The 26,144-nt window shown below is 34.7% G+C and overlaps 1 protein-coding gene across 6 annotated transcripts in view; it reads left to right on the top strand.

Annotated features, from left to right (window-relative positions):
• Positions 1-26,144, top strand: part of PMS1 (PMS1 homolog 1, mismatch repair system component) — an 80,680-nt gene that overhangs the window by 17,659 nt on the left and 36,877 nt on the right. For 4 of the 6 annotated variants that reach the window (XM_081261944.1, XM_081261942.1, XM_081261946.1 and 1 more), the window contains 2 exons: positions 1,221-1,323; positions 13,008-13,171. The exons of 1 other annotated variant lie outside the window; for it this stretch is intronic. In XM_081261944.1, coding sequence (XP_081118070.1) covers positions 1,221-1,323; positions 13,008-13,171 — 267 coding nt within the window. The remainder of the gene's footprint in view (positions 1-1,220; positions 1,324-13,007; positions 13,172-26,144) is intronic. One more of the 6 variants, XM_081261947.1, reaches the window with a different exon arrangement.

Below are 26,144 nucleotides of genomic sequence, written 5' to 3' on the forward strand. Positions count from 1 at the left end.
AAGTGCCCCTGGGGTCAGTCCTAAGTACCCCCTTCCCCCAAAAAAGCATTATAGAGGCTTACAACTAGGTATAAGTAGATCTCTTGGAATAGTTATATAACAGAAATAGTAGCTTGACCTAATGACCCTAATAAGGATTTTATGGACTTCACTCAGAATCTAATGACTCTACTAGTACTTTGAGCTAGAATAGTCATATCTTTTTATGGTTTTTCTGGTTTTTCCCTACATGGTGCCCATGTAAACCAACAAATGTAGAACCAACTGGATCCAGATGAGTTCAAGCAGTATAGCTGCATCTTTGTGGCTTTTAAACTGTGTAAATATATTTTAGAATATTTAGCTCTTCTGAGTCCAGGGATATTGCCAAGAAAGATTACTCCCAGTTTTGGGTCATTGCTTAACATATGTGGCTACCTTCTTCCCAATACATTTTGCTTTCCTTGCCAGCATCCACACTCCACATCTTTGGTTTTTTTGTGTGTGTGTAACAGTGTGTTTTATGTTATGTTTCTCTGCTAATCTCATGAGATAGATAGGATTAGGGCAGCTGAAAGAGCGCAGACATTCTTAAATTTGTATTTCTATGACTAACATCTGAGGATGGTTTTCATGCTGGATAAAACCTCTTATATGTTTAATGCTAATGTTGTTTTTAAATAAAAATGTATTCTTAAACAATGAATTTTAAACTCAGGTTTAAGAAAAATTGCCCATGAGTTTATATGTGTGTATAATTTAAATTTTTAAATTTTTTTAATCATAAACCTGAAATACAGAAGTGCTATTTTACTTTGAATATAAAAGGGGAAGGGAATGATCACTTTACCTAAGAATTACTCGTTTGTTCACTAATTTATGGAAATATTCTCTTCAAAAGCAGGTTTCTCTAATGCAATTGAAGTACTTGCTTTTATAGATCTAAATCATATAATATATAATACATATAGCCATTTCAGGTATGCTGGTTGGTGCTAGAGTGTTTTAATTAAAATATTCAATAAAAAGCAGATATTTGCAGCATAAAAATATGAGCTGCTCTATTGTTTATTAGGGTACTTCTAAGAAATATTAAAAGAGTGGTCATAAAATTTATGGAATGAAACTTTTTTAATATTAAGTAAATATGTGATATTGATTCATTCTAATTTGATAATGAACCCAGTGCAATATCTACAGTGATCATTTTGCTAGAGGATTTTTTTTTTTTTAATTTCCAGGTTTTAATTACAACAAGGACAGCTGCTGATAATTTTAGCACTCAGTATGTTTTAGATGGCAGCGGCCATATATTTTCTCAAAAACCTTCACATCTTGGTCAAGGTAAGAAAATAGCATTATAGCATTCTTTACCTTTCCTTTCTTGTTTGTTAAAAGCAGCATTACTGCTTGAATTCAAGTGTGTTGTTTTAGCCTTGCTCCTGATAAAGTCTAGTTAACTTTCAAGTGAATGGTAGACCTTCAGCTGGGGATGTAGTTCAGTGGTAAAGTGCTGGGGGTGCTTGCCTAGCATGCATAAGGCCCAGAGTGTCATCCCTCGTGACACACACACACACACACACACAGATTTGTGTGTGTGTGTGTGGTGCTGAGAATTGAACCCAGGGCCTAGTGCATGAGAGACAAGCACCCTACCAACTGAGCTATATCTGTAGTCCAACAAAGATTAAATAGTTAAAGAGGAGTTCTCAAGAGGAACTGTGTGAGAAACTGGGCAATTGTGTAGATTACTTACTTTTCGAAAAAATCTGTAAGAGCATTTCTTTTCCTATTGGATCACCAGTGTTGTCTTTCCATATGAAGAATAATATTTTATTGAAACACCTAAAATGCCATTTAATTTTGTAATAATGATAAACCATAGCAGTAAGATATTTTGATTAAATAACTTAAAAATGTATTTGTTTATTCATGGAATAGTTCAAAGATGCTCAGTTTAAGCAATTATCAATTTACTAGTAAAGTTCTTTTATCTAGTACCCACAGTCACTCTCTCCCTTTCTACATTTATCATTTTCAGGCAGATGAATTCATTATGTTCCTATTAATAATTCTTTGTTGTTGTATACATTTATGTATAAATTTACTGAATTTTAATTGATATTTTAAGCTTTAATTTTCTCTAAAAACTATTTACTTCTAAGAGGGGGAAAAAATCTCTTTAGGCCTAAGTTTCATCTATCCTTTACTCTTTTTATACTCTCATTTCTGGTAATGGAATGATTAAAGTTAAGAGATGTTATCTCTGAGTTCTGATATTGAATTTGTTCACTGTATTTCTTACTTTATAAATCTGTAGCACAGTTATTGATTACTTTTGCCTATTAGGAATATTAATTAGGAATATTAATATTAATATTATTAATATTAATATTATCAGGAATATTAATACTGTATCCATGTAGAGAAAAGTTAATAGGAGCTCCTAAGAAAGCACACTAAATTTCTCCTCATTTATTCAGTTAATGAAAATGAGCAGAAATCTAGCAGCTACTTAGTTTCATGTATAATAATAAGTATTATACACTTTTCAATTTAAAGTAATAGATTGTAATACTTTTACTATGTATTGAAGGTTTGGACAAAGGGAAGGCATTTTTTGAAATTATGGTCCCTTTCCAGAAATGCTGTGACCTTTACGTCTTTGGAGTTCAAATTAGGAAACCATTAGGAGGTATTTGAGTAGCTGTCCAGTAGAGTACTTTGAAGTAACCTAGTCACCTTATAAAACTTAAAAGTATTTATTTTTATCTTTGTAGTAACCAGTCTAATCTGGATGGCCAGTGGCTCTGTATCACTCATACTTCTCATGCTTTTATGTATTCATCTCCATGGGAACTATGAAATAACAATCCTTAAATATGGACTCCACCTGATCTTTGCCCTTTTGCTGGCTGATTTTTCTTTGCCTGCTGACCTCAGTCTTCTACCTTTAGTGAGATCAGGTACAAATATTAAAGAGTTTTTATAGTCAATAAATTAATCTTATTTTCTTTAGCCAATTCCTTTTATCTTAAGAAACAACATACTTGAAAGGTCAGTAGTTATAGGTTGCCCTTCACAACTCACTTTTTTTACCTAATTACAGTTGATTAGAAAAAAACAACAGCAAAAACAAAAATCTTAATTTCAAATTGCTGTAGGTGGACATATTATAAAAATACGCATTCTCAAAAGCCTTTTACATTTATGTTGCTTACTGCTGATAGTTTTTGAGTGATTGAATCACAGACTCACATTTCACCAGCTGTCATTAGCTTCCATTTAAATATTTTCTGTGTAAGATAAAACTACAGCTCAATCATCCTAATTTATACCTGTGCATTTAGGGTTCTTGTAAATTAATTTCTGCTGTGGGTGAACATTGTTACTTAGCAGTAACTCTTCATATCATCTGATAGAATGACACCTATAGATAGTACAACTGCAGTTGTAGTAATGACTTAAAACAGAATCTTATTTAGGCATTGGAAAACTTGTAACCCCTTTAAAAAATGTGTTTTAAAATAGTTTACTGGAAATACCAGTTCTGTTTTTTCTGGGTATTAATTTAGCCATTTAAATGATTTATATGTTTAATATCATATCATTTTAATTGCCCTTTCTTCTGTTAGTTTTCATTTTAAAACACTGTGCCTGATTTTTAAAAACTTGCAATGAATGTAGAAATAAGTCTCCATCTTTTAAATTCCTTTACTAAGAAGACTGACAATTATTTTAGTTACTACTTTTTCTGTCCTCACTTTTCTTGACTAGTGTCCCCTAGTACTTCTGCCTTAGGTGTTTCTCTAATATCAGAATGGGTATATTTCAAGTACTATTTGAAAGAAAGGAGATCACCAGAGTACAAGTTGGGAACCAAAGGGGAAAAATTGAGGAATCACGTTATGCTTGAATATATCAATGTATGTATGAATATATCACAGTGTACTCCAATTTTAACTGTAATGCACCTATTTTAAAAAAAGTAAGTAGAAGAAAGACCAATAGAGTAGAGGAAGGGAATCAGAGGTGGAAGGAGGGAGGGAAATAGGAAGTTCTAGGGATTGAAATGGAGCAAATTATGTTATATGCATTTAAGAATATGTCAAAATGAATCCCACTATTATGTGAAACTATAATGCATTAATAATCTGAAAATAGTATTTTATCAGGGAATTTTTTTCTAGCCTGTTATTAGCATAAAGCATCATGTTTTAAAATTTCTTTTTTTTTTATATAGAACTGAGCATGATTTTTTTTAAGGTTTTTTTTTTTTTTTTTTGAGAGAGAGAGAGAGAGAGAGAGAGAGAATATTTAATATTTATTTATTTTTAGTTCTCGGCGGACACAACATCTTTGTTGGTATGTGGTGCTGAGGATCGAACCCGGGCTGCACGCATGCCAGGCGAGCGCGCTACCGCTGAGCCACATCCCCAGCCCCCTGTTTTAAAATTTCTGATATGTGAGATTTGTATGTGTTGAAAGAGCTTTTCATCTTAATTGAAGGCTGCAACTTTATTCATTAAATAATTCATGAATACTTTCTGATATATTAAGTACTCATACCTTTACATTAGGAATATAACTAGCCTCCTTTATAAGGAGCATAACTTAGGGTCATGTAAACATAAAACATGACTGCAATTTAATTTTGGTGTTTGAAGAATGCACTCAAGTTAGAGACCTGAGCAGTTCTCTAGTAAAGTACGATAGTATAACTGTGGCTTCCTCCTTATTGGCCAATATTACTTGATACTTTTATTTTTAAGAATACACATTTCATTTGGAATAAGAAAAGTCCTTTCCATTAATAACTTTTATTCACACATGTAATTTGCATCTTATTACTAATTCTTCTTTTACTCTGAGAATACTTTTAGGTACTAAAGTAATAATTTGTTGCTATAAAGATAGGTATAGTGTAGTTGATGAGATAGAACATTTAAAAATCAATAAACAATCTTTTCACTTTCATAAATACCTTTACATTTTGCCTTGTCAGTTTCTTCTTTCCTTTTGTCTTTTCATAGCTATAATAGATATCATTATATTTGTCTCTGGGAACTCATAGAATAGTAAGAAATACAGATGAGTAAATAAATAATGATAGTAAAATGAAATCACCAATTGCCTAGAAGGAGGTTAGTAAGTTTTTCAGAAAAGATGACATTTGAATTTAAAGATGATAGGTAAGACCATGTGAGAAGCTGGCGCTATAATCCCAGTGGCTTGGGAGGCTGAGGTAGGAAAATTTAAGTTCAAAGCTAGCCTTAGCAACTTAGGAAGGCCCTAAGCAACTTAGTGAGACCCTGTCTTAAAATAAAAAAAAAATCAAAGAAAAAAATGGGCTGGGGATGTGACTCAGTGGTCCCTGGTACTAAAAAACAAAAAAGAAAACAATAACAAACAAAAAACTCCACACATTAGAATACGATCTTTGTGCAAGAGAAGAATAGTGAATATAGATGATAACATTGCTGCCTTTGTAGCAATGAAAAGAAAAAAACATAATTTTAAAGACTTGCAGTTGTCTTTAAACTTGTTGAAGAACTGTATTACTGAAAAATTTAAATGAGTTGAATTCAAGAGAAAGAGTATGCTCTTTTCTAGAGAGGACATGATTGATGATCACTTCCATCCCTGGGAGCATTAACTGTGTGTGGAGACACAGATGACAAAGGAGCAAGTCTACCATGGTTGAGGGATCTTGTATGGCACTAGCAGAAACCAGCTGAACTTTTAATAGCCCCATGTGAACTGACAGTGACAGATTGCAATATGGGATCCTCAGACACAGAGCTTGTTTGATCCACACAGAATCTTTTTCTTTTCCCCTTTGTTTTTTTGTTGTTGTTCTAATTAGCTATACATAACAGCAGAATTCATTTTGACTCATTGTACACAAATGGAGCACAACTTTTCATATTTGTGATTGTACGTGATGTAGTCACACCATTCATGTACCTAGGGTAATGATGGAACAAATTATATTCTACCATCTTTCCAGACTTTTGCTGAGTAAGCAATGATGAAGAAATATGGGACTGAGCTAAAGGAAGAAAGATCTTAAAACCTTTCTGGAGGAAAAGGTCTGATTCTATCCTTGAGACACTGGAGACTAGATGCAAAGTAGAACTAAATAAAGGGTCATCTCAGTGCAAGAAAGATAAATTCCTAGATTGAAGCGATCGGTTCTTCACTCTACCTGCTTGACTGGAAACAAAGACTTATCCTTAGGGAAAAATATTATCTTCTTCAGTATTATTCTTCTGTACACAATGTCTGGCAAAAATTAAAGTTTTGAGGGACATGAAGACAGGAAAACTGACATCCATAATCAATGCTATAAATTGCTATTACTTATAGCATTATAATTTGCTACAAGCAAATTTAGTATAAAAATGCTATAAGCAATTTTTTAAATTATTTATTTTAGGTATATAGAACAGCAGAATGCATTTTGATTCGTTGTACACAATTGCAGCACAACTTTTCATTTCTCTGATTGTACACGATGTAGCATCACATCATATGTGCAGTCATACATGTACCTAGGGTAATAATGTCCATCACATTCTACCATCTTTCCTGCAATAAGCAAATTTAGAGATTACCCAGATATTTGAAATAACAGACAAGAACTTTAAAAGCAACTACTGTGTAAAATAACTTTGAAGAAATTGTGACCCAAATTATTAATAAAGTGGAGAATTTCAGTTGAAAAATGGAAAATAAAAAAGAACCAAATGAAAATTCTAGAATTAAAAATAATACTGTGTCTGAAGAATTCAATGGATGGGTGCTATAATTTGGACCTGGAATGTCCCTCAGAAGCCCAGGGGTGTGGCTCAGTGGTTAAAGACTAGTCCCAGTAGGAGGCCTTCTGGTCATTTGGAGTGTGCCTTTGAAGGGGATTTGGGGACCCCATTCCTTTCTCTTCCTCTGTCTTTGCTTCCCAGCTCCTAACAGGTGAGCAGCCTTGGCCATGTGCTTTTGCATGATGTACTGTCTTACCATAGCCCCAAAAGCAGAGTGCCCAGCTGACTATGGACTGAAACCTCCAAAATTATGAACCAAAATAAATCTTCTTTTTAAATTGATTATTTTAGGTATTTTGTTATAGTAATGAAAAACTGACTAAGGCATAAAATTGATATTGAGAAGGGGGCTCACAATACCTTTCAATGCAGAAAAGCCTTTGGAATTGGTTCACAGAAAACGTTTAGAAGGGGGGATGGGGCTGTGGCTCAGCAGTAGCACACTTGCCTGGCATGTGTGAGGCACTGGGTTTGATTCTCAGCATCTCATATAAATAAATAAAATAAAGGTCTGTCAACAACTAAAATAAAACATTTTTAAGAAGAAGTTTGGAAGATTAGACTAGAGAAAGCCTACAATGCTATAAGTGGAGCTTAATGGTGATCCTGGTGAGGAATCAGATCAGAATCCTGATAGAATGTATAGACAGTAAAAGTTATGCACATGAAATTTCAGATAGAAATAAAGACTTGAGAATTTCACTAAAGCCTACCTACATTACACTCTGGCAAAGGATTGGCCGCATTATGTCTCTGCCTAAGACTGTAGGAGGTAGAGCTTAAAGGTGATGGACTCATTTATCTGGTGGAGGAAATTTCAAGGTAGCATAGTATTCAGGCAGTGTTATAAGTATTACTGGTGGCTTTTAGCCAGATTTTACTGTGAGAATTGGTAGCAAAGAAGAGATAAGCAGAAAGATTTGGAAAATTTGCAATTTGCCATGAAAAGAAGTATGTGTAAAGTTAGCCAGGGAAGGTATGATTGATGTAGAGATTAGAAAATGAAGATCTTTGCATTGGGGCAATATGAAAAATGTCTAGAAAGAATCTAAGAAGTCAGCAAGGTGACAAGTATCGTAACATCCAAGGTGTAGAAATGGAAATTTGTTTCAAAGACTTTTCAGAGCAAAGTTTTTTGAGAATTGGGTGTTCTGCTCACTCAGGACTGCCCAAGCCAGCAAAGCTCTCAGAAGCACTACAGCTGTGATTCAGACTGTCAAGGACAGCTTGTGCTGTTGGCAGACCTTGGTGTCATTCACATGATGCTGGTTTTGCAGGTGTTCAGGATGCAAGAGTTATGGGGTTATGGAGGCTTCCACTGAGATTTCAAAGGAAAGCCTTGGGAGGCCAGGAGATATGGGGCAGGATCTGAGATCCTGCAGGCAGCCTTGGGCAGGGCATTGTGTAGTGAAGCTGTGAGAGTGAAGCCAGAGCTGCAAAGGAAGTTGGAGATGTTAGGAATGTAAATTATTTTCATAGAGGAGAGGGAGACAAGTTTTTTCAAATAGTCATCATTTCTGAGAAGGAAAAAAAAACCCTGTCTTCTTTTTGGAAGAACCAGGCTTTGAGAAGTATTTAGGGATGAATTCTTGTAAGATGTGAAACTCAGACTGAAATTTAAAGATTGGTAAAGGAGTTAATCATGCAAAGGGTGGGAGAAAGAACATGTGCAAAAACCCTGAGGTGGGAAGAAGTCTGAATTACTAGAGGAACAGAATAAAGGAGACTGGTAGGAGAGGAGATAGCTATGGGCCAGGTTACCTAGGACCTTGTGAGCTTTATCCCTCACCTTTCCCAACTGTTTTATCCAGTTAACCAGTGTTACTAATACTCGTTTGAAACATTGAGCCCCAAACTCTTTCATGTCATAAATCCTTATTTAACAGTTAAATTGTCAATTTCATCCACATGACCATCTTCTGTTTACATTCAGCTTTTAAGATTCCTTTTCACCAAATTAATTTTCACAGCTTCTCTCATTATACAATCTATTTTGCGGTTCGGGATGGGGCTACTGTGGATTCAACCCAGATTAAACCAAGGGGCATTTGACTGCAGAGCCACATCCCTAGCCTTTTTTGTTCTTTATTTTGAGACAAAGACTAAGTTTCTTAGAGCCTTGCCAAGTTGCTGAGGCTAGTTTTGAAATTGTAATCCTTCTGTCTCAGCCTCCTGAGTTGCTAGAGTTGCTGGGAATATAGGTGTGTCACCACATCTGGCTAAAAGCTGTATTTTCATGTCATTATTATTTGGTTAGAGATTATCTTCCATTATTTTCATCATATGTGCCTAAGTGATATACTTGTGAATTTTTGCAAGTTCAAAAATGTCTTCATTTTTGTCTTTATTACTAGAGGATGGGTGTTTTCTTGATTTTCTTTTTTTTTTTTTTATGGGGGAGGTGGTTTACTGTGGATCGAACCCAGGGCACTTAACCACTGAGCCCCATCCCCAGCCCTTTTTATATTTTATTTGGAAACAGGGTCTTGCTGAGTTGCTTAGGGCCTTGCTAAATTGCTAAGGCTAGTTTTGAACTAACGATTCTCCTGCCTAAGCCTCCCGAACCACTGAGATGATTACAGGCATACATGCTTGGATGTTGGTTTTGTAGTTTCCCCTTAATCAGGTGGAGATTGTCGGTCTTGTGGTACCACAGGTAAGAAGTTTTATGTTAAATTTTCTTGTAAGAAATGTTTTTTCTTTCTGAAAGTTTGTAAATTTTCTTCATGTTTATAAAATTTAGGATTTCCAATGGAAAGTGATTTTTTCTTTAATTTAAAAATATTCTTCCCTGTAATGAAGCAAACTTTTAAAGTTTGCCGTCAAGCTTTTAAACTAGAAAATTTTCTTCTTAGTTTCATTTCTGTTCATTTCTTTTCCTCCTTGTAGAACTCCTGATTTTATTTTAGAGTTCACAAGTCTTATATTACTCTTGTGATTTCCATGTCTTTTTGTTTTTTACCCTTTGTCAAAAGCAATAGGAGGGCTGGGGTTGTGGCTTAGTGGTAGAGCACTTGCCTCACATGTGTGAGGCACTGGATTTGATTCTCAGCACCACATATAAATAAATAAATAAACAAACAAATAAAGGTCCATTGACAACTAAAAAAATACATATATATTATATATAAAAGCAATAAGACAATTGTAGTTGTTTTAAGCCTTTTTAATTCCAATTCAGTATAAGAAACACATTTTATATAACAAGCCAGTTCATAAAATCTAAACAAATATTTCATGAAATAATATGTATCATTACTATTGTGATGCACTTCATTTTTTATTCTAGTTTATTCTTATTTTACTTAAAAAAGAAAGAAAGATGCTAGTTGCTGTATGCTAAATCAGTGTTTCTCAGCTATGGACAGCACCCTCACCCTGTCAGGAACAATTAGCATATTTGCAGACATATTTGATTCTCAAAATTGAGGTTGCCACTGGCATCTAGTGGATAAGAGGCCAAAGATGTTGCTAAACATTCTATAATGCATAGGATGGTTGCTGACAACAAATCATCTGATCAAATGTTAGTAGTGCCAAGATTGCCTGCAATAAATTGATGTTTTGAAAAACTTGTAACAGAAAAGAGGTTTATTTACTTCATAGTTTGTGAGGTTCCAGGGCATGGCACTGGCATTAGCTTGGCTCTGGTGAGAACCTCATGGTGGATGCCATCACAGTGGCAGTAGCATATGCAGACAGGAAGCCAGAGACTAGGGAGGGGTCCAGCTTTTCTATAAAGACTTTCCCTTGAGAGAACAATTGAGGTCTCAAGAGAACTTCCTGAATTCTTAAGGCGGTGTTCTCACTAACTTAATGACCTCCCATTAGACCCTACCTCTTAATGGTGCAACATTAAGGGCCAGACTTCCAACACATGAACTCTTGAGGGACAAACCATATCCAAAGCATAGTGTTTTGCTCCACCTTCCAAGATTCATATCTGTCACACAGTAAAAAAAAATACAGCCATTTAATCTCCAAAATCCCCAATGTCTTTTAACTCTTCCAGTATCACTTAAAAGTCCAAAGTCTCATCTGAGACTCAAAGTAAATTCCCAGCTGTGAGCCTGAAAAGTTAAGAAACAAGTTTCATACTCTTAAAATACAAAGGTAGGATAAAGATAGTATAAACATTCATATTCCAAAAGGGAAGGGTAACCTGGTAGAAAGCAGTAATCATCCCAAATTAAGACCCAAGCCCAGTAGGGGTGACATTACATCTTAAAGCTATAATTCTAATATCCTGCACATACTTCAGTGGTGGGAAGCCTCAGGCAGCTCTGGTCCTACAAGTTTGCTGGACATAGGCCACATAACTACTCTTTGGGGCTACCCACAGATGTTTGATCCTTTTCTTAGGCTTGTTGCCCTTTGTTTCTTGGGTCCTGGCTGTGGGCCTAGTTCAACTAGGCATTCTCCCAGTGGAGACTCTTTGCCAGGGCCCAGACCCTGTAGCAAACTTCTACTTGGCCTTCGAGGCTTTCTTTTGAAATCATGGTGGAAGCAGCCACAACTCTTGCATTCTGTGTATCTGCAAAATAAGCAATACCTGGATGCCATCAAGATCTGCAACAGACCAAGTGGTACCTGGGCCCACTTGAACCATACCTGTAGCCAACAGACACTTCACTGGCATATAAGGCAACTCCAGTTTCCAAAAGAATCCTCATTTCCTTCTGAAACTAATTGCCTAATCTCCTGGTCTTTGGAACTATTTCCAGAATTGCCTGTAATGTGCTGCTTTCCAAAAAATTCTAGGCTTTTTCTAGTTTGCTCTTCAGACTCTTTCAATATACCCATTTCCCAGTTCCAAAGCTGCTTTTTCACATTTTATAGTTAGAGCAGTGACCCTATTCCTCAGAACCAATCTGTTTTTGTTGCTGCACAAAAAATCCCAAGGCTGGGTAACTTGTAAAGAAAATAAATTAGTTTACAGATTGAAAAGTTCAAGAGCATGATACCAGCATTGGCTCAACTCTGCTGAGTAACTTATGGTGAATGGGCATCACAATGCTTCTGCACACGTAGGAGGGAGAAATCATATGGCAAGACAGGAAGCCAAAGACATAAATTGAATTTTTGACTTCTCAATGGTTTTCAACTCTGGGAAAAGTTATGTCATAAGTCTAAGATGAATTGGTGACTAGTAGTTTAAAAACATGCACTTGCTGGGTGTGGTGGCCCATGTCTGTAATCTCACCCCTTAGGGAAGCTAAGTAAGCAGGATTGCAAATTTGAGTCCAGCCTGGGCAATTTAGGAATACCCTGTCTCAAAGTAAAGTTAAAAGGGTTGGGGTATTGCTCAGTAATACAGCACTTGCCTAGCATGTGTGAGACCCTTGGTTTAGTTACCAGTACTACAAACAAAAGAAAACAACCACACATGGCACCTATTATACATGACAAACTTCTAGTCCTAATTTCACATAGTTATTTTTTAAACAAAATCTTTATTTATTTTTGTATTGGGGATTGAACCAGGGGGTGCTTTACCACTAAGCTATAACTCCAGTCCTTTTTATTTTTTATTTTGAGACAGGGTCTTTCTAAGTTGCTGAGGGTCTTGCTAAATTACTGGGGCTGGCCTTGAACTTTTGATCCTCTTTTTTCAGTCTCCCAAGTTGTTGAGATTACAGGCCTGTGCCTCCATGCCTGGCTAAAAAAACTATTAACCTAATAGTTACCATTGTAAATTTTTATACCTACATTCAGTTTTTTAGTTAAATTAATTCTTAAGTTAAAAATAATTCTTTTGTTTGATTATGCTGTGTTATGAATGTTTGTTATTGAAGATGAGGCAAATTAAACCAGTTTAGTAGATATTAATTCTGTTTGGAATTAAGGTTACCACATATGATGTAGTCTTGTACCACCTGTGTGTTGTACTTTAAAGTACAGAACAAACAACATCCTCAGATTTTTAAAGATACTGCATTCTGGTAAGCCCATGTTTCTCTGTAGTGATAGAAATAAAATTGTTGTTTAGACTACATAGAAGAGATTATATTAAGCAAGTTACAAATAGAACAGTCAAGGAGGAGATCAAAATGGTTTGCAAAGGTGAATCTTCTTTGGGTTCCCAATCTTAGAGGAGAATTAACATTTAGCAATAGAAAGGAGTAATTATGGATTATATGTGAATTTGAAGATCCGTATAAAGTTTTTTTCCAAATCTCAATATGCTTTCCTCTTATCTACCAACAGGTACAACTGTAACAGCTTTGAGATTATTTAAGAATCTACCTGTAAGAAAACAATTTTACTCCACTGCTAAAAAATGTAAAGATGAAATTAAAAAGGTCCAGGATCTCCTCATAAGTTATGGTATCCTTAGACCAGATTTAAGGATTGTTTTTGTACATAATAAGGTGAGCATTATTGAATTTTATAAAATTCTTTAAATATACAATATAACAAAGGAATAGTGTATATTATATAAATCAGATATCTAGTATGAACTGAATGTTTACCGTCCCTTTCACTACCCAATTCATTTCTTGGAAAACTTAATCACCAATGCAATGGTTTTAGAACATGGAGCCTAGTGCATGAGGGCAAAGCATTCATGAATGTTGTTAGTGCTCTTATAAAAGAGACTCCAGACAGCTGCCTTTCATCTTCTACCATCTCAGCACACACAGTGAACCAGGAAGTTGGTCCTCACCAGACTTTTAGGATCTTGGATCCTAGCCTCCAGAACTGTGAGAAATACATTTATCTTTGTTATATAAATAATCTATAACTTGTCAACTAATATCTGTATGAAATCTGATTAAACCTTATATTCTTAATATATAAGAACAGAGATTCCCTAAGTAGACATTTTTATCCAAGAAATGCTTGAGCACTCCCTTTTATGAAAAGCTAAGATAGATTCTGAAAATCTTGAAGATGGGTAAGACTTGTTCTGTTCCTTTAAAGAGTGTACAATTCAGTGACGTGTTTTTACCTTCTAAACTGTTTGTTTTTTTTTTTTAAGGAAACTACCTCATTTCTTTCCATTTTTTAGAGCAAGGCTTATAAGGAAAGGATTTCATCTTATTGCTTGATGAATTTTATGGGAAAGAAAGTTTCATGTATTTTCTGATTTTTTTTTTTTTTTTTACAAAATTCCACATGAGCACCTTGAAATATTTAGTGGAAGGAGAGCAGAATCACACAGCAGCATGGAAGCCTCAGAGGAATAAAGAATTAACACTTGCAAGCCAGGATCTATCTAGGTGCATTAATCTCCTGTAATCCTCACAATAACAACCAAGTGAGGTGAACATTTTATCAATTTTGCAGTTGTCCTCTGAGCTGAACTCCAAGAGGTTCTATACTTTGCTTAGTGTTGAACAACTAAAAAGTTGTTGAAATGGAATTTGAAACTTAGCGTGCCTTGGAGTGCAGGTTCTGTACATTCTATTGTGTTCTCTTCCCAGTCTTTTTTAAAAAAGATAAATTTATTTATTTTAATTAGGTATATATGACAGCAGAATGCATTTTGATACATTGTACACAATTGCAGCACAACTTTTCATTTCTCTTATTGGACACGATTCTTATTGGACACAATGCTAGATGTAGCATTGCACCACATGTGCAGTGATACATGTATAGAGGTGGTAATGCCCATCACATTCCATCATCTTTCCTGCCCCCATACCCACTCTCCTCAGCACTTTCCCCTTTGCCCAGTCACATTTCCTCCCCCGCACTCCATTATGGATCAGCATCCACTTATCAAAGAGAAGATTTGGCTTTTGGTTTTTTGGGATTGGCTTACTTCGCTTAGCATGATATTCTACAGCTTCATCCAATTACTTGCACATACCATAATTTTTTTTTCTCTTTTAATGATGAGTAATATTTTATTGTGTATATATACCACAGTTTTTTTATCCATTCGTCTATTGAAAGGCATTTAGGTTGGTTCTACTGCTTAGCTATTGTGAATTGTGCTCCTGTAAACATTGATGTGGCTGTTTTACTATAGTATGCTGATTTTAAGTCCTTTGGGTATAGACCTAGGAGTGGATAACTGGGTCAAATGATGGTTCCATTCCAAGTTTTCTAAGGCATCTCCATACTGCTTTCCAGAGTGCTTGCACCAATTTGCAGTCCCACCAGCATAGTCCTTTTCCAAATTTCAGAATACTTAAAATAACTTTGTGAGATAAACAGCATTATCTCTGTATGAGGAATGAAGCTCAGAGTGATCAAAGGAATTGTTTCACATTTTGTACTAAGTAATAGTGCTGAGGTCAGAAGCTATTTTGTCTCAGTTTCTTTCTATTCTATGTCTTTTTTACTCATTTATCAAGAAGATTCTTTATCTTCTGACTTCAAGCCATGGTGAAATGTTTATGATCAAAATCTTTGGTCATATTAAAAGAAAAAAATTAAGACTAGTCAGCCACCTGTTCCTGCTGGCATAGAGCTCAACCAAATGATGCCTTGAGATCCCTTTCAGCTCTACCATGGTATGATTCCTCAGGATGTTGATGGATAGAGGCTGGTCCTGCTAATATAAATAACCCTATGACCTCTTGATTCAGAGGACGTTAAGTAATTAAAAGTAATTAAATGTCTCCGAGTTAAGAAAACACCAAGATCAGAAACATGGTAATCAGAAAGGGAAAACAGATGAAAAGGCTAACATATGAGTAGAGATAGGAATTAGTTGTTCGTAAAAGAAAAGTGATTACTAAAATGTTTTGAATGATAGACAAAATAGGATTATTGCCTCACATAATGAAAATGAGTATATCAGAATTATTTGGTTGAGATCTTGAGTTTTTATTCGTTTGAAGTCAATATATATCTTCTAAGTTTTAAAGTTTAGTGTAGGTGTTTTCTGCTGAGAATTGAAAGTAGTATTTTGTAATACACTATATTTTAGTATTTTCAGAGGACACTATTGTCTGAACTTATATTAAACAAATGCCTTTATGGCCTTCAATAATTTCTGATGCATTTCAACTTCTGGAGAGTATGTTGAGAATGTTATACTATGAAAGTAATAAAAGATTATCAAAAGTCTTACAGTAAAATTGAACATTAGCTATTGTTATGCAAGGAGACAGACCATGGACTGAATTAGAACAGGCTTTTTATTTTTGAGCTCTTTTGTTGTTAGTACAGATTATTATTCTAATTTTTTTGTTTCTCAGTAGTCCTGTTGTGCCTCAAGAAATGTTAAACTATATTGTTGAAACTTCCAAAATAGTATTGACATGTTATCCTCAGTCTCTTTAAATGTTGAATCCTTCAGTGCTCTTAGTCTTTTTCTTCTAAACATTGTTAACTTTCATCACTCCTTCATATGCTGTTGGGAAGGATGTTTTGGTCTTTGTTTAAAATTTAAACATGATAATATTGATGTCTTTTTTTTTTCTGCTTTAGAAACCAACAATCATACTGCCCATAATATGAGAAGTCCTATTGCTATTTTGATAACTTGGATTAGATAGTGTTCCTTCTTTTTATGAAGGTTTAACCTGCCAAGACATTCTTTGAATACTGATAATGTTGATGTTCTTGCCAGTATGGTTATGTTAGAAAGAGGTATTTTTCTTCTTTCATCACCATGTTCCTTGAAAGCATATTGAATAATGAGACAGCTAAAGGAAAATAATTTACAAGTGCATTCAGTGAGTTTATTTAAAGTAGATATTATGTGGAGAATTGCTGGAGCCATTCCTTAAATGAACACTATAGTTTTCAGGTTTAATGTAAAAACTGAATCCATGTAAGGTCTTGCTATATATATTTTCATTTATAAAGTAGTTATTAGAATTTTTCTCTATGGTATTATCTGAAACCAATTTAGTATTCTTAGCTATTTCATATAAACAAATAATTTTGTGGAACTCTAAAACATAATGTTAAATTTGTGATTTTAAATAAGGGCTATTCTCATACTTCGTAATCATTGATTTTAAGTTTTTCTTAAAATATTTGTAGTATTAGACACTGTTTTGAAGTTTTGTTTTGTAGTGCTGGGGATTGAATCAGGGCCTCAAACATACAAAACATATGCTCTACCATTGAGCTATATCTCCATTCCTGAATTTTGTTTCAATAATTAGAAGCCCACTGGTGTTGCAAAAGCTGAATTGGATGTATTGATTTCAGAATTTTTTAACTATTAAAAAAGAGAGTGACATGATTCAAAGAATGGCTTCCTGCCAGGTGTGATATCACACACCTATATCCCAGCAAGAGGATCATGAGTTCAAAGCCAGCCTCAACAGTTTAGCCAGGCCCCAAGCAATTTAGTGAGTCTCAATTGCTTGTCTTAACCCTTTCTCAAAATAAACCTAAAAAGGGCTATGGATGTGGCTCAATGGTTAAGCACTCCTGGATTCAATCCCCCCTACCCTAAAGAAAAAGAATGGCTTCCCTCTCATTTCCACCTCCATGTTACACAAGAGTTTTAAGACTTATTGGAATCAGTTCTTGTTGTGTGTATTTGTGTTTTGAGGTCTGATATAATGATAACACAACTTTGAAGGGTTGAATATTTCTGATTTCAGTCAGTCTGGGAAGAGGCAAGGACTTTAGCCGGAAATACAAAAACAGAAACCTGGTTTGATTGTGAAATGTAGTAGCCTCATTTCTTGGTTTGGTTTTCCAAGTCTCTAGGAAAACACTGTTTTGTGTTTTGGATTTGGAAACACAAAAAATTTGGATTATAAACTGAGGATTAATAAGTGGTATCTTATCTATATCTGCTTCTTATGATATTCATTTTTTTATGGTATGGTTTGTTCATTGTGTCCTCTTTGCCTTTTACTCAAAGCATTTTCAGTGTCCCACCTTTGTTTCAGTTGTGCTATGGGGAGGGGAATCAAGGAGAAAAGTCTTTGCCACAATTGAACCAGTGTTAAAGATCATCCCCATCTCATCAAAGTTGAAGCAGTACAATCAGAGATTCCAAGTTAGGACAGTGACTCAACTGTTGCTTCCTTAAGAAGAAATTATTCTTACAGTCCCAATCTAGAAAGTTTGGGTGGGTTATTTTTTTCTTTAATTGATGTAGGTGGGTGTTTCTTCAAATATATTAAAAGGTTAGCTGAATATCAATCATGCTTTTTTAATTTTAAAGGAGATTTTTGCTACTTTCAAATTAATAACTAAATTTATCAAATGGTTTTCATGTCTTTTGTTATGCTAATTTCTTTTACTTTCACCTTAATTCTTTGGAATATTGTATAAAAAAAGTATATATAAAGACACATAACAAACTTATAAATGTAGTTGGTTTCTGAATTTTATGTTTAGCAACACTATTAGAGTGTATATGGAAAGTCTAATATTATCCCCTAGGAAAACTTTGATTTGCCTCAACTATGCATGTGGCATTTTCTCCATACTTCTTGCATATCCTTTTGCTTCATTACCAGTGATTTACATTCCATCTCTAAAGCCTCTTTTTTTTTTTTTTTTTTTTGGTAATTGGGAATTGAACCCAGGGGCATGTTTTACCATTGCACTACATCCCCAGTCCTTTTTATTTTGAGATAGGATCTCATTAAATTGCTGAGTCTGGTCTCAAATTGGATCCTCCTTCCTCAACCTCCCTAGTCACTGGGATTACAGGTGTGTCTCATTGCACCTGTCTTCAACAGCCTCTTATGGGAGGGAGGCCTGCATCTGTATCTTTTCAGAATAAGCAAAAACTTTTAGTCTCCACCTATTAACATGTACCTGAGTGTGAGCTCCAGTCCAGTAAAGGCCTCAGCTAAATACCTAGACTTTGTGATCCAGATCAAAACAAATCCATCATAAAGTCATACCTGACAGTTTTGGTCTGAAGTGACTTTAACTCCTCTTAATTTCTGTGGTTTTTATTGTTAGCATTTGATAATCACTCAAGTTTTCATATGTTGAGTGTTCTTATGCTTTCATATCTTCTCACTTCTACTGTAAACTCCTGCAGACTATAAGCTATGATATACCCCTTCCAAAGCACCTACTCAAGGCTCTGTGTCTGGTATATAGAAGGAAACTCTAGGATAGGAGAATGAATACTTTATTAAAGGATAAGATATTTGAGGGGCTAGGGTTGTGGCTCAGTGGTAGAGCGCTTGCCTGGCATTCATGAGGCATTGGGTTCGATTCTCAGCACCACATACAAATAAATAAAATAAAGGTCCATCAACAACTTAAAATTAAAAAAAAAAGATATTTGAATTTGCGCATTATATTAAGCAAAATAAGTCACATCAGTCAAGGGTCATATGTTTTCTCTCATATGTGAAAGCTAGAGAGAAAAAAGGAAAGGAAATTTCATTTAAAAAAAAAGCAGGGGAGATCAGTAGAAAAGGAAGGAAGGGGACCACAGGGAGGAAAAAGAAAGATACTAGAGAACAAAACTGACCAAATTGTATGTTTCTATTCTGTGCATATATAATGAATCCCACTATTATGTATAATTATAAGACACCAATAAAAAAGATTTTAAAAATTAGGAAATGTGAACTTTAGCTTATCCTTTACATTTTCAACATTTAAGTCATTGAGCAATCCACTCAAACCATTGCAGTCACATAAAGAAAATAGTAATGGGACAGGATTAAAAACACTATTTGCTGTAAAATATTCAAAAAAATTTAATCACACACCTGATTTGATTACAGCCTAAGAGAATTATGGGAACAAACTTAAGCCCAGGATTACATTGTGTACTTAATATCAATTGAAGTAGGATAGGCACAAAGAGTCTCTGAAAAAAAATCCCTATAAATGAGGAAAATTTTCTGATATGGACAAAAAGTAAGACTTCTCCATAGGTTTTCATTGGTAGGGGTCACATGAAAGTCCAAAGCAATGTGGTATAAAACCACTGCTCTATAAATCTTACTCTCCCTTTCTATATGTCTTAATTTTCTTGTTGGTCTTTTTTAGTCTCATGACTTAGATATCAGTCATATATAAGTGACTCGTAAATTTTTATTTAATCTGTACCTGTCCCCTAAAGTTTACACTCACGGATTCATCTACCACTCTAGTTATCTCTCTTTGGGTATCTAGTAATAGGCTTCTTACACTTAACATGTAAAAAATTCAGGTTCATATCTTCCCTCCCAGACTTTTTTCTGCCTCCTTCCCCATAAGTATATACAAACCCTCTTTTTCCAGTTGGCAAACCAAAAAGCCTTTTAGGCTTATTCTTGGCTACCAATTCCCTTACACTCTAATCCGATTCAAGAGTAAATTCTTTATATCTGCTTTCAAAAATTTCCATGTTTATGACAACCACTGTGGTGCAAGCCACCACCTTATTTTACCTGAATTCTTGTATGTATTGTAATTGGAACTCCCTAATTCCTTCACTGCCCTCTTCAATCTATTTTCTGCCCACCAATCCTGGGGGAGGGGGGAGTGTAAGACAGATCATATAAATTCTCTTTAGTCAATTTCCATTTCATTGAGAGTAAAATTAAAGTCTTCACAGATGGACTGCAAATTCTATAGCAGCAGTTAATAAACTGTTTCTGCAAAAATCCAGATAGTATGTATTTTAGGTTTTGTAGGCCAATGAGTTTTTATTGCCATTATTCATCTCTTCATTTATAGCATGAAAGCAGCCCTGAACAATAAAACTTTGCTTACAAAAATCAGGCAGTGGGCTTAATCTGGCTCTTTGGCTGTATTTTGCAAACCTCTTGTCTTGATCACTTTGCTTCTTTTCTTTCTGGAATCAGTCACAATTTGAACTCAGGACTGATGGATTTGCAATAAGTTTCTTTGCCTAGAACGTTGACCCTCTCCTTATATCATCTTTTACATCTCAAACTTTTTCAGTGAGGCTTTCTTTATCAACCCTAAAATAGCAACCATTTTCCCTGCCTCACACATATTTTCCTTAAGATTCACTACTATCAAATATATATAGTCTTGATTTATTGTCTTTATTTCCTTCTCTAGCATATAATTTCCATGATGAAGAGGATTTTTTACTGTTTCATAACTGCCATATTTCTAGTGCATTCAATAAATGTGATTAAGGGCTGAGATCAGGAGTATTTCACCACTTTGGTGGCACTAACCCATAGTGACCTGTGAGCATAGGTATTAAAGCACCTTAGAACTATAGGCAGATGGTATCATTGAACATTAAAGATAGCAACTGAACAGAGAGATAAGGCAGAAAAAATGAGCTCTCATACTCAACACTTCCTTCTCCTTTTGGTTGAGACTCATAGAAAATGAAAAAAAAAAAAAAGAGAGAGAGAGCTGAGTTCTTCCACTTGGCAGGTGGACATTTATTAATTCACTGGGGTAGGAACAACCTATAAAAGTGACAGGATTAATATTAAAGATACTGAGCATTTTTTTTCTGTATTCTGTTGGCCATTTATACTTCTTTGAGAAGTCTTCATTCAGATCATTTGCCCATTTTTTGATTGGGTTATTCTTTTATTACTTCTTTTGAGTTCTTTATATATTCTGGATTGTAAATTTCTGTTGGATAAATAACTTGAAACAATTTTCTCCCATCTGTAGGTTGTCTCTTCACTATTGATTGTTTCTTTGCTGTGCAGAAGCTATTTAATTTGATGTAATCCTATTAGTTCTTGTTTTTCTTTCCTGAATTATTGAAGTCCTGTTTGGAAATCGTTGTCTGTGCCAATATCTTGAAGTCATTGTTATCAGGTATTCTGATGCTTCAGCATTGCTCTTTTAATTCACAATTACTTTGACTATTCAAAGGTCTTTGTGTTTCAATGTGAATTTTTCTAGTTCTAGGAAGAATGTCATCATTGATATTTTGATAGGGATTGCATTGAATCTATAAGATCACCTTCAACTGTATGGCCATTTTAACAATATTAATCCTCCCAATCCATAAACATGGAAAGTCTTTCCATATACATGTGTCTTCTTCAGCTTCTTTCTTCAGTGTGCTATAATTTCCATTGTAACAAAGGGGCAAAATTATATAAACTAAAAGGTTAAAGAATAATAAAATAAAATTAATTTAAAAAAGGAAAGTAAAAGTAGTGGAAAGAAAAGGAAAGAAATTAAACATTGAAAAGTAAAGTTAAAAAATATATAAACAAAAAACATAAAAAACAAAAATTTCATCACTTCTAAGATGTTCTCCACAGTCAAGAATGAATGAATGAATGAATGATCAAAATCTGTGCTGATTAGATCTTTTTTCTGTGTTGTCTTAGGCTACATGTCCCTTGAGGAGAACAAAGGCTGGGGGTTGTTCTCCCCTTCTTTCCTTTCCTGTGTTCTCCAGTCAATTAGCGGGGAGTGGTTTGTGGCCATAGCCAGGAATACCTTAGAGTCCCCAGGCAAAGATGTGCTCCAGAGCTGTTTGGCCCATTTACTCCAAGAGCAGAGAGAGAGTATGGATTTGCATGTGCAGGGGGGAAGGGGTGGCACTTTCCCTGTGCAAACCATTGCCCACAACTCTTGTAATCTTAAGACTAGCACCCACATGAACATGTGACATTTCCACCTGTTCTTGAAGCTCTGAGCCATCAGTTTTAAAGGGGAAGTGTTCTCCATTCAATTCAGTTATGCATTATAGTCCAGTTTGTCACTGCATACCGTTCTCAAGAGGATATGTGTTAGAGACTCCTTTCTGGGGCTAGACTGACTCTCACAGCAGTTATCTACTGAGCTAATGTAATGATCTTGCTATGGGGACAGAGAATGGAAAATGCAGGGGCCTTTGTCTCCTAGAGCAGCAAGTTCATATAGGACCTCAAGATGGCCCCCTGTTAAAACACCATGCAGATATCCTGGGAAGTGCAGAGAACTTCTCTGCCTGTTTGCTATGCAGATCCTAGATCTATCATCTGTTTAGACTATACTTCTACAAAGTGCCGATTCCTGTGCAAGTGGTGCTCACTGGGACTATACCTCTCACCTCTATACCTGCCTCCTATGCTGTTATGTCTTTGGTACTAGGGAGCTTTGTTTCACCTTCAGTTCTACTGTCTAAAATATCTGGCTTTCTCCAAGTCTTTGACGACTCACTACTAGTAAACTTCCGCATTCTCTCATGGTCACCCATCTCCATACACAGCTATTCTCTAGATTTTTTTATTCTGTCTTTTGGAGAAGCAGGCAAGTGAATGGTGCTTCTAACCTATCATCTTGAAACCTTCCTGAAATTTTAAAAATAGATTGTTGGGAATCATTAAAACCTTTTGAAGCAGAGAAGTAACCTGATCAAGATGTTTAACCTGACAATTAGTTTGGCACTAGTCTTCGGGAAGGAGTTATGAGAAACTGTAAATAGGAGCACTATTTAAGAAGCTGGTATACTATCATAGGCAATAAGGGCCTGAATCAGGATAAATACATCAGGCATGTGAAGCACAAAGTGTCTGATAGCTATTAAAAGGGAGAATCAATGAGACTGATTGACTGACTGCATGTGGAAAACAGAGAACATAATAGATTTTTAAATGTCTGATTTATATAACTTATTGCTTAGGGAAATGATAGTACTACATCCTGGTTTAAATCTTCAAGTGAATGCATCTGACTATCTCCTTTAATATGTAGTTATCATCATGAGTTACCCTGACATAGTTTTGATCTTATTCCAAAAAGAAGCTTAACATAATTTTGATCTCCAAAAAGAAGTTTCTAGAAATAAAACTTATAAAAAATGAAATTGTTATCTATGATTAGGGAGTTTTTGTTAACCAATCAGTTTAGAGAGAAAAGTGAATGATTATAGGCTAGATGTTATTTGTTAGCCTTTGTAGACTTGTTAACAACAACAACAACAAAAAGCCCAGAATTACAAGAATAAAGAACTATATTGTTGGCACATTTGTTTGAACAAAATAAGACTTATGAGAAGGATAAGATAAGAAAAAAGCTAGCTGATAGGAGTTTTGGAAGCTCAGAATCTGTGGGTTTAGTCTCATTCTGCAGGAGAGCCATGTGGGTAATGGAGTTTTGTTGCAGAATAGATGGTTTGGGTAGCTTCATTTATAATGAGTTATGGAGAGTTTAACAGCAAGTACAGAGAAGAAACAAAATGTAGTAGATAAGGTGTTCTATTCAATGAGAATAAAAAATGAAGGCTGAAATCATTTTCTTATAAAGCAATAGCAACTTGATATCCTTTTATGTGAATAAGGGAGGAATTAGCAGTTGCCTTAGGGCTCCAAGATAAAGACTTGATCAGACAGCCTGATCCAAATGATTTTCTGAAGTACAGATAATGTAGAAGCAGAGAAAACGACTTCAAATACTGTTATGTTTTGATGGTGGTAACATATACTTACTAACCTTAGGGCTGTTTGAAAACATAGGCAGTCAACTTTGGAAGGCCAGTTATTATAATATTTGCATTCATTATTTAATCAGTCTCTTAGTCCTAAAACATTTTATGTATTTTTTTCATTTTACATATTTTAAATAAGAACTGCAAAATAGATATTATCTCTATGAAAAGCTTCTGAATATTATTACTTGAATGTCAAGTTCAACCCTCTTTTTCTTCCTGCTTTGTTTTGGAAAACAGGGAAAGGATGTTTTCACTTCGAGGTCTAAAAACACTAGCTCCTTTTTCTTCCTCTTTGTGAAAGTTAAGTAAATTTATTGTTTAATTTACTTCTCATTGGTTAGTTTTGAGGATTTTTTTCCCTTATACTTACAATGATCTGTATTTATTTTAAAGCTTGAGTTAGCCAATGTAAAAAACAATTTGCTTTCTTTCAGTTGAATATTGTTAGCTAACATTAGAAGCAAATTTACTTTCAATTGGGTAATTAATTTTTTATACATATTTACATTACATTAGATTTTGCTTATAAGTTGTGATTATTATATATTTAAAAAAATCTGAATCCAACACTCCCCCCCCCAAAAAAAAAAAAAAAACCGCTTACATGTAGAACTATGTGACAGTCTTCTCTTATAGGATGAGAATTATTTCTAAGATTTTTTTTCCTTTATCTGCTATAATTAGAAATGCTTCAAGTCTTCAATATTTTTAATCTTGATGGGAAAAGTATATTACTCATAGAACTTCCAGAAACTACCCACAATCTTCCTTTCATCCTGAGGAAGGATTTATTTAACTATTAAGAAAATCAAGCATTAGACAAGTATGATTTCTAATTCTGATCTTCATGTTATTACTAACTGGTTATATTACTTGTCTAGGCTTCAGTATCATTGTCTTTAAAATGGAATAATAGTATCAAGACAGCAGAAGTTTTCAAAATAAAATAAAGCATTCTTAGCCCAGGGTCTACCATGTAATTGCTTAGTAAATGTGCATTGTTACTGTTTCTGATATTGTGAATTTTATTAAAATATGATTAGATTTAAAAGACTATGGGCTGGGGTTGTGGCTCAGAGTGCTTGCCTAGCACATATGAGCCACTAGGTTTGATCATCAGAACCACATGAAAATAAATAAATAAAATAAAGATATGTGTCCATCTACATCTAAATATATATATTTTTAAAAGATTATTAGAGGAGATAGCCTTAGAAATAATTCTCGAGAAACACCAAGTGGTTAAAGGTATTCAAAGCAGGGGAAACAACATGTACAATAGCAGGGAATCATCAGAGGTCAGAGAAAGCTGTTGCAAGAAAAGAGATGATAAGATTAGAAAGATCACTTGGGTCTAGATTCGGAAAAATCTCGTATACCTTACATGGGAATGTGAACTACCTGTAGTGTGGCCAAGAAGGAACCAAATGAGAAGTTCATTTGGAGACTAACAAAATAAGAATTCCCATGGCAATGGAGGATGTACCAAATATGTTTAATCCTTAGTAAGACTGTAGAAGCTGATTCAGTAGTCTGAGCAGTTGTACAGGACATGGAGGGGAGGGTTTAGGCAAGAAAAACATCTCTGATATAGATGATATGATTTGCTTACCATTTGAAAATAATCTTTCTTGTTTTAAAACACTGCTGAGAAATGTGTCTCCGTAGTCTATCTTTGATAATTATGTAAAGTAATGCTTCTCAATTTTATTTAATTTTTAAATTGCACATTTATGAAAATATAGAATGAAAATATTTCTCCCATCTTTGTTTCTCATTTGCCTAGCTTCTTTAGTTCCCATCCCTTCTATAAGTAAAATGTCTATCACCAGATTTTTGTAGCCTTGAGGAAAAATGTTCTGTTCACCCAATGTATATGTAATAAAATAAAAATATATAAGTGAAAGCCAAGGATGTTTTGTAATGCTGGTCTTCTAGCTATAAATTCTTTTAACTTTTGTTTATCATGGATGGTTTTTATTTCATCTTCAAATCTGAAGCTTAATTTTGCTGGATACAAGATTGATTCTTGGTTGGCACCCATTATCTTTTAGAGCTTGAAATATGTTATTCCAGGATCTTTT

The sequence above is a fragment of the Spermophilus citellus genome, assembly GCF_964194105.1.
Source record: "Spermophilus citellus genome assembly, chromosome: 11".
In the NCBI taxonomy this organism is placed as follows: domain Eukaryota; kingdom Metazoa; phylum Chordata; class Mammalia; order Rodentia; family Sciuridae; genus Spermophilus; species Spermophilus citellus.